Source organism: Corvus cornix, chromosome 5, assembly GCF_000738735.6.
Source record: "Corvus cornix cornix isolate S_Up_H32 chromosome 5, ASM73873v5, whole genome shotgun sequence".
Taxonomy (NCBI): Eukaryota; Metazoa; Chordata; class Aves; order Passeriformes; family Corvidae; genus Corvus; species Corvus cornix.
The window spans coordinates 37,722,894-37,735,035 of NC_046335.1; the positions used below are offsets into that span (position 1 = coordinate 37,722,894).

At 49.7% G+C, this 12,142-nt stretch overlaps 1 protein-coding gene across 4 annotated transcripts in view; it reads right to left on the minus strand.

Moving 5' to 3' along the window:
- Positions 1-8,386, minus strand: part of TYRO3 (TYRO3 protein tyrosine kinase) — a 41,781-nt gene extending 33,395 nt beyond the window's left edge. The window contains exons 1-3 of one of the 4 annotated variants that reach the window (XM_039553381.1): positions 7,813-8,386; positions 4,314-4,497; positions 2,163-2,263 (exon numbers count right to left, since the gene is read on the minus strand). In XM_039553381.1, coding sequence (XP_039409315.1) covers positions 2,163-2,263; positions 4,314-4,497; positions 7,813-7,900 — 373 coding nt within the window. In that variant the 5' untranslated portion in view covers positions 7,901-8,386. Of the gene's footprint in view, positions 1-2,162; positions 2,264-3,000; positions 3,119-4,313; positions 4,498-6,529; positions 6,693-7,812 lie in introns of those variants that run through there. The other 3 variants (XM_010413877.4, XM_019281363.3, XM_039553382.1) reach the window with 3 other exon arrangements.
- Between the last annotated feature and the right edge of the window lie 3,756 nt (positions 8,387-12,142).

The window sequence follows — 12,142 nt, forward strand, 5'->3', positions numbered from 1 at the left end:
CCTTTCACAGATGTCCCATGGAGGCACTGGGCAGCTGGCAGCCAGGCAATCAGTGGCAAAACAAGGAAATGATCCCACCTATTCCTCCTTCCAAGCCAGCATCTGACCTATAAGGCTGATTTTTATGTACAGCTCGGTTTTGAGACAGTGCTAATTCAGGGGAATGTGTCCACACAGGTGTGGCTTGGTCTCTGACTGTAGCCACAATGGGTCTAGCAGCCACAGGAGCAGCCACATAGTCAGAGGTGTAATTTCAGATGGAAAGTTCCGTAAGAAACATAATCCATTTTTTTAACACTCCACAGTGCGCCTCTGAGATCACCTCTCCAGGCATCAAACACTATCATATTCTCAGTAAGGCCTGAGACTAGTTTCTAAAGCAGGAAACAGGTTCAAAATAATTTTGTTCATGTAAATTCTAAGAAGTGTTTAATAAGATCAAACATTTTTATTACAAAGACAGTTCAAATACCATTGCTAGAAAATCTGGCAGATACAGATTACCTAAGCAGATCTCAAGGCAGATATTACACAGCATAGAAATCCAGTCAAGCTGACTTAAAGTTAGATCACCAATAGTCCACATTTGTTTGTGTGCCACACTGAAGTGTGTCAGCACTTTCTGAAGGCTGCAAATCACCAGAGTAAAGATCCTCTCTCAGTCAGAGGACAGTTGTCATCGATAGAGCAACCACTGCTACACAAAGCTGGCACGTCTCAGGAAGAAATACATAGAGGTAACAGTGAAGGTGGATCTGATAGGCTTTTGTATTCCCAGGTATTTTCTTATGCTAACAGCTGACACATTTTTTAAACTCCACCCCTTATCACTACTTGTTAATTTTTAATTTTATCCACCAAGTCCCTTTACACATGACTACATGCCCAGTTCAAGTTTAACTACCTTCTGCCATACTTGCTTTTCTCATAAAGGCAACTGGTTGCATTTTTTTCACTTCTGCTGTAAGCTTTGGCCTTCATTCTCAACACACTCCACCTTACCTAACTGCAGATGGTTTTCTGTGACTTTGATACTTTTTGCCTGTGCAGTCCAGAAGGGCAGCACGTTTTCTTCAGACAGCTTAGCACACTGAGTTACCCAGACACTCCTAACACACCCACCATGCAAGTGCAGCCACCTCTGGAGCAGGCCACGATAATTGGATAGAAATAGAAACTCTGCACAAGAGAGTGTTTTAAGCTGTAAACAACATTCTCCAGTTGACACTGCACCTGAAAATTTAGGTGGACAAAAGCCTGGGATTGATGGAAGGCAGAATGTGTTACTCTTCTTGTGAGAGCTGCTATGAATGTTTCCATGCTCTGAGTGAGCAAGACCTTTGCTGTAAAATACCCAGACCACATGACCTCCCACGACACCCTCCCTGCTCCCCCCTGTTTAGGACTGTCAATTCGCCTCTGGCCCAAAATGTTACCAAATACATCCAAAAACCTACTTCTTGCTGCAAATGCACTGTTCTTGTCAATTTCTTCACCAAATACAAAGCCATCCTATGACTAGTAGCTTCTGAGGATCTAACAGAATCATGGCTCAAGGGAAATGAAACTAGAGAAAGTAAGAAGCCACCAATCCACACTGCCTTGGGTGACTTTCAGGCAGCCATGCAGAAGCTATTCTTACCAGACAACCCCGGACAGAAAAGTGGCTCATGGAGCAGTCACAGCTATGAAGTGTTGATGTACAGCACTTCTCACAAAGCTCACAACTGGGTTAACTGTACCTTGCCCACGAAGACCTGTTTGGCTGATACACAGAAACGGGCTGTGACCCGGCTTTGAGAAGTGGGTTGGACCAGATGTGCCCCATGGATCCCTTTCAACCTGAACTATTCACCATTCTATGAATTACTTAGAGATGAACGCAACAATGGATTTAAAAGCTGGAAAGAAAAGTGTTTGCATGAAAAGAATTGTTTCCTAACATGCCAAAATAAAACCAGAAGGCAGTGAACTGACAGCTCTGCTCCTTGAAGCCGTTCTTCTATTTCTTACTCCTGCTCTGTAGCGATCTCCCTGCAGTTAGCAGCAATGGTTCAGAGCCAAGAAGCCTGTCACTGGAGCAATCTGCTCTCACCACTTCAACCTAGAGCATATTGGTGGGTCAGCCCTGAAAGGAAACCAGCACTACTACTCCTCCTTACCTTCCACTATGAGCCACACTTGTTGTGATTCTTCCTTCTTCCCCCCGTTCTCAACCTGGCACCAGTACTTCCCAGAATCTGTCCGCTCGACGGATTTCAAGCTGAAAAAAGTCAAAAGCCATATCGATATTTTATGTGGATAAAGCATGTTTTTGCCCCAAAGGACCCTCCAGTGTTTGGCAAACCAGATGCATGGAAAACACCCACTGAGACACAGCCAGCTCTGAGGAGGAGATCAACAGCCAGCCAGCACAAAGCACATGGCAAAACAGCAGAGATGGGAGGCTCCTCTCTAAAGTGGGTGGAGAGAGTCCTCACAGAGCAGACAGTCTTCCTCCAAAACATCCTCGCAGAAAACCAGTCATCTGTGTCCTCTGAGGATAGGAAGGGGTCATCTCAATCCTGAATCATGACTCTAGCTAGCCTTTAAGTGCAACAGCTTGGCCTACATCTGAGCTAGCAGGAAACTCCACACTGCAAACCTCCAGTGAGCTCGACTGCTTTGCCTCAGGTGACAGGACTGGCAACAGCCTCATGTGGGAACAGATGGGTCAGAAAAGAGCCCCCCTCGCCTCAACTGCGCTCAGTGCTATTCTGATCCCAAGAGTGGCTGACTCTGCAAAACTCCTTAGGCCTCCCAGTTTGTGATTTCAAGGGGTTATGCTGGTGCATGGTGAGCAAGGGCAGAATTTGGTGCCAAAGCAAGAAGGTCTCAGCTACCAAAGGCACCAGTGTGACTCTGAGAGCCTGTCAATGCACCAGTGCTGACTGCTCCCCACGGGACGCAGAGCCATGCGCCTGCTGCCATGCAGGGATCCTCTGCAGAGCTGATGCCCACCTTTCTAACGCTAGCAGTCCTCCTTGGAGAAGGGGAAGGACGTCTCAGGAAGTAAGAAAAGGGAGAGTGTTTGCCGAAATGCACAAAATGGACCCACTACAGCCCGATTTTCAGAGCTGGACCTTCAAATGGCATCAGCTGTCCTGCCCATATTCTGAAACACAGTGATCACAGCAGAGAGTCACACGTGGGTGGTAGAAATGATTTCTTTAGGAGAAGAAAGGAAAAAGGAGAAAAATGCATCGAGATTTAGCACCCTAACTTATCTCTGGTGCTGCAGAGAGTTCTCAGTGGAGTAAAACAAGAGACAAGAAAGGAGAGTAGACTGAGATTGTGAAGGGCAGCATTAACTAGTGGAACTGGGGGGAAGCAAACAGTATAGTTTCAAGACAAACTGTTTCCACAACATAATGTTATGCAATAGTTTTACTGTGCACAGATGTTTTTTCCTACTAAAATGTTTCTAACAGACAAGCTTTAACACAGAGACTTTTAGTTGGTGGAACTGGAGACTGTGCAATGTCAATCCAAGAAACCTAACAGGAGATGAAGCCAGAGCTCAGCAAAGAGTGATTCTCAGTCAATCAACAGCTTTGAGCTCTCATGGTGTTGGTATGTTTGCCTGTACAAGCTCTTTTAATGCATAAAAAAAGACAGAGCAGAACCTTGGGTCTTGTTTAACTCAGTACTTCCAGAACTAGCTGACAACCCTCTTCTGCCGGAATAAAGGCACAGAGATCTGCTTTGCACAAGAGTTTTGTGCCTCTGAATAGGGCAGGACTGATACTATGTAGTGTAAATGTATTAGGAATGAATTAGAATTCATTGCAAAATGAATCAGGGATGGTTCAGAGGACGAACACTCCTCCCCAGAGAAAGGAAGGGGATGTAGTCCTGGGAGTCTCATTTCAATAAACAATCCTCACCCTTCAGGCAGACTGACAGCTCAAAAGAGAGAGTAAGAGAACAGGATGAGTGTGAGAGAGAAAACCTATTTATACTGCTGCATGGCAGAACAAGATGAGCAAACAAAGCAAGAACATCCTTTCACCTTGAAGTCACGTCTCGAGCATTGCAAGCATTAGCAAAGCACCTGTCCCCACAGTAGTCAGAAAACCAGTATGGTTCTAGTGGATAAAATCTCAGCTTTCAGTGGCTTCAGTTCTGCTCTCAGTTATGCCCTTGCCACACAGTGAACTGCAGACCACAGGACCCTGCCCCACTGAGGGCACTGCAGTTGCAGAGATATAGCTGACAGCAGAAAACTGTGCAATAGTTTCCACGATATTCTTCCTTCTCTGCATCTGTTGTACCTGAGGAAGCCGATCCAGTGTTCTTCATCTACTGGAATGTACACCTGGTCTATGCTTTGCACCACTGCTCCGTCCTTGATCCACAACATCTCAGGATCTTCCATCCCCTCGAGGCTGCAATTTAGTTTCACGGGTTGACCCTGGGACACCTTTAATTTGATTGGAGGTCCTGTAAATTTCATACCTAAAAAAAAAATACTACTCCGCCCCACCCCCAGAAGAAGGGGGGTTGGAGTACAGCAAATTACTCTAGGTTGGTGGTCTGGAATTGCATACCCTACCAGCACACGCTGCAGAGGAGTGTGTTAGTCTCAGCACTGCTCTACTATGTCTGCTAAGCAATAGGCAAATGCAAGCACTGAAAGCACAATCGTTGGAGAAAAGTGGTGGTTCAGTGTGCACATGGGGATTTTTTCAACTCGTGTAACAGCAGGGTGATGTTCTGCAGAGCAGTGCCCAAGCAGAGACGCACAGAAACGCCGGGAGCTTTGCCGTGCCAGTGATCCAGCAGCGCTAACTGCATCCGTTCAACACGCTACCGCACCCCCCTCTTTTCCCCAGGCCTGAATTTAAGCTACGGTGTTCTTCTGCTGCTACAAAATCATCATGCTTGCTCCATTGTATGCATTTGTAAAGAGCTTGGATACGAGAAAGAATCAATTATGTCTTGTTATTCAGCATACACTGTTCTCCTGCATTACAGAAAGCTTCTCTACAATTTGCAAAACCCATGAAAGCCTATTCCACAGCATACCTCACTGAGGAGCAGAGCTGTTTAGAGAACAGATATTTCTGTCGCGTGATGTGGGTGTGTGCTAAATGAGCTGCCTGGATGACCCTTCAGTCCAGCCAAAGGACCACCTTGTACCCAGAGCTACACCACTGCAACCCCAAAGCAGCAGGGCCAGAGCTGGCGAAGCTGCTCAGGTTTATATTGACACAGAAGCGATCAGAATTTGGCCCGGAGCACTGTTACATGTGTGGGTGGATGGGGAGTGTTTCCCTCAAGCAGAAGCAAATGTATGGAATTTGTTACCATGAGAAGACACGGAAGCCAACTATCTAAGTGCATTTAAGAAAGACAGGCATATAAAGGAGGAACCAGAAGATCAAAGGAGACCATGGGAAAGCAGGAAGGTAGAAAATAAATGTAAAGGTAGTTTTGTTAGGGAGAGTGGCTATTCCCTATGCAGTGGCACAGGACTGACAGACCAGAACAGGTCTAGCCTTGTCCAGTATTATGTCCTGGCAGTGGACTCCACATCCTTCAGAGAAAAATTACTCCATCCCTCTTGCCTGGCCATCTATCGCAGTACATTACAACTCCACCCAGTTCACTGGTTGGTCAGCTTCTCACAGGATGCCTTGCTAGCCCACAGAGCCAGTCAGAAAGCGCTGCTAAGTGAGCAGCCCTGTTGCTCTCAAACTCTGTTAAAGCCTTACCAGTGATCCAACACAGACTTCAGATGTGCCACTTCCCTTCTTGCCAAAATGCCACCCTCCCACAGCCACAAGGGCACCACCTCACAGGGCAGAAGAGCAGCAGAGGAACTCATAGCGCGGTTGTAACAGCTGGGAGAAGGGGACCCAGCACTGTGTGACCAGCCAGCGCTCTGCCACCAGCAGCCTGTACCCAGATGAGTACCAGTAGTCAAGGAGCAAACGCGGAACACAGGCAGAAGGTCTTTATTCCTTTCCTCAATGAGACTCCCCAGCTGGTTTCCCCACACTCAGTCTTTTGCCTTTCTATCTGCTGTTATTCATTTAGCAAATTCACAGAGAGCACTGGAAAATGGACAAGCTGATCATTTGAGTTTAGTTGCTACAGATCGTTTGCTGGGCTAACAATTTAATCACCTTGGGTGAGGATGATCTAACCTTGCATTACTTAACTCCAACGTAACACAAACGACATGTCCCAGTGCATGCCAGAAAGCATCCTCCCTTTCACCACTCACAATACTGGAATATAACATGAAAGCTTCATAGCAGCTCTCTCTGTGTTACAGAAAACTGATGTAGTCAGGCTGCTGAACACACACACAAACTGACAGACATTTTCATTACAGGTGCCTTCATGGAAAATCAAACTACTCAGCATCCTTCAGACTGCCCTGCTGAAAGAGTTAGCCACAAATTAAACAAAGAAATATTGTTAGAGACCCTTCATGGTTTTTAGTTTGCATAGAAATCAATGATGTAGGAAATTAACATACAGTACAAGTGTTCAGTCAGAGTTGTACATATTGTCCAAGTATAATCCTCCATCCATATCAACCAAAATGAAGAATTAGAGATCAGGTATCTTTAATAACTTCATAGGTCAAAAATGCAGTTTTGGCTGCAGCATCTCTTCCTGCAGGTATCAGGAAGAATCACCTAGGAGGCAAATAGGGATTTTAATTTCCACCTATTCCTTATTTTACTCTCCCACTCACTATTTCTCATCTGACAACATTCTTGACTGTGCAAGAAATAATTTCATCCAAATAGGTTCTGCCAAGCCTACCTGTAAGAGCTGCAGACTGTGACATGTATAGATAGGAAATAAAACTGTATTAAATTTCTTTTCAAGCAGTTGTCTGAATTGACAGCAAGTGAACACACTAGTTGTCAAAATACATGACACATCTGTTTGTTTGTTTTTTCAACTTGCTACCTCTGAATATTTTAATTCCTAGGAACAGAATATGTTGTTTGTGATGTTGGGAGTGGAAAGAGAGGAAGACGTCTGCTCATGCATGCCGGGGTAAAGGCTTTTTGCCCCTCAGATTCCTTAGGACACTGATCTAGCGATCCAGCCTGTGCCACAGCCTCCCTAGCTCCGTCTCACTGCGCGCACATCGCTCCACATACAGCGCGGAGCCCAAACTCCCGCTGAAGTCGGGAGGAGGTTGGCCGGGGCGCCGAGACGCTCCAGCACGCTGCCTTTCCCTGCCGACTGGGGGGTGGAACTTCGGAAAATGAGTTCACGAGGGAAAAAAACAACAAAAGCCACTCAGGAATGCGTTAGCGCCCGGCTTTCCTCGGCGACGGCCCGCGCTCGGCACACAGCAGAGCAATGCCTCCGCAAACACCGGGGAGGATTACTCGCTACTCTACTCGCAGGCGGGAGAGGCTCGCACAGCCCGGGCTCCCCGCCGGCACCGCCGGCTCCTGAGCGCCACGTCGCTGGCTCCACAAACGCGGCGGAGCAGCCTGTGCCCGGCCGGGAGCGGCAAAATGCTCCGGCCCCGACCCCCACCTGTGGCTGCCCGAGGCCCCGCGGCCCGCCGCACCGGGCGGACCAGGCACCCCGGGGCCGCGCCCGGCCGCTCCTGTCCGGCGACCCTCGGCGGGCTGCCGACACTCGGAGAGGCGGCGGGACGGGGGCTGCCCGCGGGGGTCCCGGCCGGCGGCAGAAGCCGTGCCCCGCAGCCCCTCCCGCCGCACCCGGCGTCTCGGGGGGCAGTGCCCCGCCGCTACCCCCCGCCGCCGGCGGGCTGTCAGCCCCGCTCACCTGCCACGGCAGCGACGTCCCGGAGTACCGCAGCCCAGAGTCCCAGCACGAGGAGCCGTGGGATCGCCATGCTCCGCTTCAGCTCCATCGCTCCCGCACCACCATCCTCCCCCCTGCTCCCGGCGCCGCGGGGGGCTCCCACCGCCCGTGCGGGCGCGGTGACAGCGGCTGGGGCTGCCCCGCGTCGCCGCCCGACACCGGGCTCTCCCGGGAGGCTACGGGGACGCTCAAACTTCTGGCTCCGGCCGGGGCGAGCCGCGGGAGAACCTGCTGCGGGGCGACGGCGCGGGTCGGTGGGGTCGGGTCGGGTCGGGTCGGGTCCGCTCCGGTCCGGTCCGGTCGCCGCCGCCGGGCGATCTCCCCCTGCCGGCTCGGCCGCCGCGGCGCCACTCTGCGGGTCCGTCCGTCCGTCCGTCCGTCCGTCAGTCAGTCCGTCTGTCCGCCCCTGCCCAGCCGCCACCGCCTCCTTCAGGAAATGGCGCTCTCGGGCGGTCACCGCGCGCTGTGCTCCCCCTCTGACATCACGTCATGAATATGCATGAGCCGGGCGCCCACCGCCCCCGAAGCGGCGAATCACCGCGCCCGCCGCCCCCGCTCCGCCGCCCCGGGACGGGGCCCGGGCTCCGAGCTCCCGGGAGGGCGGGCCGGGGCGGGGCGGCAGCGGTCGAGGAGGTGTGTGGAGGCGGCGCCCCTCGAGGGCTGCTCCGCCGGGCGGCCTGGTTTCCAGAGCGCCGGGAGCGGGTGACCCACATCCGCGGGAGCTGCCGGGGCGCCGGTTATCCCCCTACCTGCATGTGGCCCCTCTAGAGCCCCGGCGCACCATCCAGCCCCCAGGGCAGGGGGACTTGGGGCCACCACCGGGACTCAGCCCTCCCCCAAGCCGAGGCTCTGCCGGGATGAGCAGAGCCCCGCTTCATGTACGCAGCACCCCCGGCCCCATCTCCCTCGGCCGGCCCTCTCCAGCTTCAGCTCCTTCCTTCGGCCACACTCTCCTCACCGTTCGGCCCCTGGCTCCTTGGATGTCGGTCATTCCATCCCGGCGGCTGAGCTGTGGCTGTGGAGGAGCACCGGCAAGGTGAGGAGATCCACCCGTGCCCTTCAAGCAGGATCGGCTCGGCCTTGACCACTTTTCCACTAGCGGAAAAGTGGGGAGAGAACTTAGGAGGGAGATCTCCGCTGCCACAGGGTTACTATCACGGCGTGGAAAAAGTCACTTACAAACAGTACTTAAAAAAATCTGGCGCTGCCTTTTCGTAGGAGTTACGGTGAGAATCTGGGTTGAAAGGTGCCATAAGGAGCAATATCATTACAACACGATGCAGCTCTTAGCTCTGTCACAGCCATCAGCGTGCAGCACTTGCCCAGCAGCTCCTGCGACACCCTGGAAACCTGGCTAAACGGAGGAGTGCAGGGAAACTACATTATCCGCAGGAGGGGGATGGAGAAACTGAGGCACAGCAAACTCATATAATTCCATTGCAAACTCTAATCTTCACTCCCCCCCAAGTCATTTGCATTTCTGATAGGAATTCCTGGGGGACTGGAGCAATGCCAAGAAGATTTCATTACTGGAATGGAAATGTCACTCCCTCCCCGGTGCCTCCTGCTGCAATGAGGCAGCTGGGAGGAGACACTGACAAAGCCATCCATTCGAGTGCTTGTAGGAAGTCTAGTTGCACTTGGGGATAGTAAATCGCTGGCATCACTACAGCTCTTGGGCTGAGAGGTTCTGTGCTGGTGCTTGCTAAAACCTTCATGCACACTTGCTGTTGCTGCTGTGTCTCCCCCATGTACCCACCCAGCTACATGGTGTGTTTCTGCACGTATGGCAATAGCACCCTCCAGAAGGTAGCTAGTTTTGCAGATTTTAGTTGTCTCATGAGAAAAAAATAATGGCCATTAGAATAAGGACATGTTTCTATGGTATTTTCTCGTAAGGATTTCTTCTGCCCTACAATTACAGAGGCTTACACTACACTGGTCCCATGGGCTCCGGAAGTGCTCCAGTTCTTGTAGCATGGCACAGGCCAGATTCTGGGCTGGTGTAAGAGAGCAAAGCTTTGCTGGAAGCAGTAGACCAAGGGGAATTTTCCCCATCAGGGAATCTGACTTCAGCTCTTCTTAGAAGGGCTTTGTGTTAACAGTGACAGGCAGGAAGAACCGTAAGAAAGCTGGACTGAAATCCTGCACACACTGCCAGTTGGAGTGCAAACTGCAGTGGGAAAACTTACAGAGGAGTGCAATATTACCACACCAAAATCAAAGGAACTGGTGAGTCTTAAATGTTTTTAGGACCTGAAGATAAATAAACTCTTTTGGCCTCTTGTGGCACTGAATCAAGCACCATGGCTTTATTCTTCAAGCTGTAACATCAGTGACAGTCCTCACTGTTCACACATACAGGACACAGCTGTTTGCTCTCTGGATTACATTCTTTCCTTACTTCTGCTGCAATAATGTGTTGCCACATCTCACCAGACATGCTGGGAAGTGTAGGTATATTCCAGAAAATGCCTGAAGAGCTATACGATAATCCAGAGGTCAATGCCCAGTACTGGGAAACTTCTGAAGATGAAGGAAAAGAGAAGAAAGAACAAAAGGGAGGAAGGGGAGAGAAGGCAGAAGGAAGAGAAGTGTTTGCTGGACTTCCTCACCTTCCTCTACTATTCAGCCTCTTCTAACTACTGAGACCCAACAGGACATCTGGGACAGGTTAACCCAGTGAAAAAGCACCCCAAACCCCCCATTTCCACATGAGAAGCCATAGCCCTAAAAGTTCAACAAAAACTGCTGGCACATGCCACTGTTTCTTTGTCAAAGCAGTCACTCTGCAACTAGATACAAAATCCCTGTTTAGTACAAGGTGTTTTCCATAGAGCTGCCTGGTTTGCACTGGGATTCAAGAACTTGTCCGTTCCATCCTCTGAGTTGGGATTTGAAAAGCAGCATTAACCCCTCTATTGCTAGGGGGCAGATCCCTCATCCTGCATTGGGAAGCCATGGCAATGGCAAGAGCAAGGATGAAGTGGCATTCAAGGGTTGCAGGAGTACAGGAGTAGCTCTGCTCTACAGTGTAGGAGACCCAGGATGGCTATTCAGGTGCTTCCTGAGTGGGACATCTGTGGAAGGCAGCATATTTAGTCCCAGACTAGAACAAGAGCTGCTCCCAGCTTTTTGGTCACCACCAGAGGCTACAGCAAGTGACAGGAGGAAGCTCCATGTGTGTGAGGGCTTTTGCAGTTTAGGGATGGCTTCTCAAATTAATGCCCCAAAGCTGGGCCAGAACACAGTGACTGAGGAAGCACAAACCCTGAGGACTTTCCAAACCTTGCCAAGGACACAGCTTGAGATAATACTGGATAATACAGTGGCTTTTCAGGTCACTGAAAAAGATTAAACTGAGAATAAACTGTCTCCATTCTCTGCCCAACCCATCATAATGGATTGTTCATGTCAGATAATAACAGTGTTTACGTGGCCACTTCTGAGGACCCAAATATAACTCTCCATCTTGGCATACATGTGGGACAAAACTGGTCATCCTGAGACCTTGGGTATGATACTTAAAGTCACATGTGGCTACAGCAGCAACAGCAGCTCACAAGAAGGCTGAAACTCATCCTGCCTGTGTCTGGGCTAAGCTTACCATAACTGAGTTACACTGCTCATTTGGTAATTATCTTAGCTACAGCTGAACTCTGTTCCCTTTTAATTTATATTATTCTACCATCTCTTCCCTTCTCCCTTCTTGTCGTCCTCTTTGCCACCTTCTTTAGTAAGCAACTGTGTTGAAATACTCCAGACTCTCTGTTTCAGCCTCCTCTACCTCCTACATCTTTCATATGTGCTGGTTTTAACTTTCTGTGAGAATAAAGAGAAGGACAGGGAACACTATTAAAGACTTGCATTTACTTTGTCTTTAGAATACAAGGATATCAGGTATGAGTCAGCTTTCAGGCCTGATCCTTTCCTAGTTCCCAAACTCTCCCAGCTCTGCCTGGGTGTGGCAGGTAACATGGTGTAAATGGGAGACTAGGATTGGGTCACTGTATGGTGGATCTAAATTTGGATTTTTCTGTAAGTTTCAAGGTTATCCAGTTTGGCCCCAGCCCAATCATAATCATTACCCCAAGCCCAAACATTGTTCCTCCACGTGTCTGGGATGGTTATTTTTTTTAGAGATGATAAACTAACACATCATATGTGTTATCTGTCTTTTATGATAAATGCCAAGCTGTCAGAATGAAAATGTCACATAAATCACACACAAAGTATTTACATTTAAAAAAGATCAACTCATAAGAATTTTAAAAACCTTTCTGATGCTGCC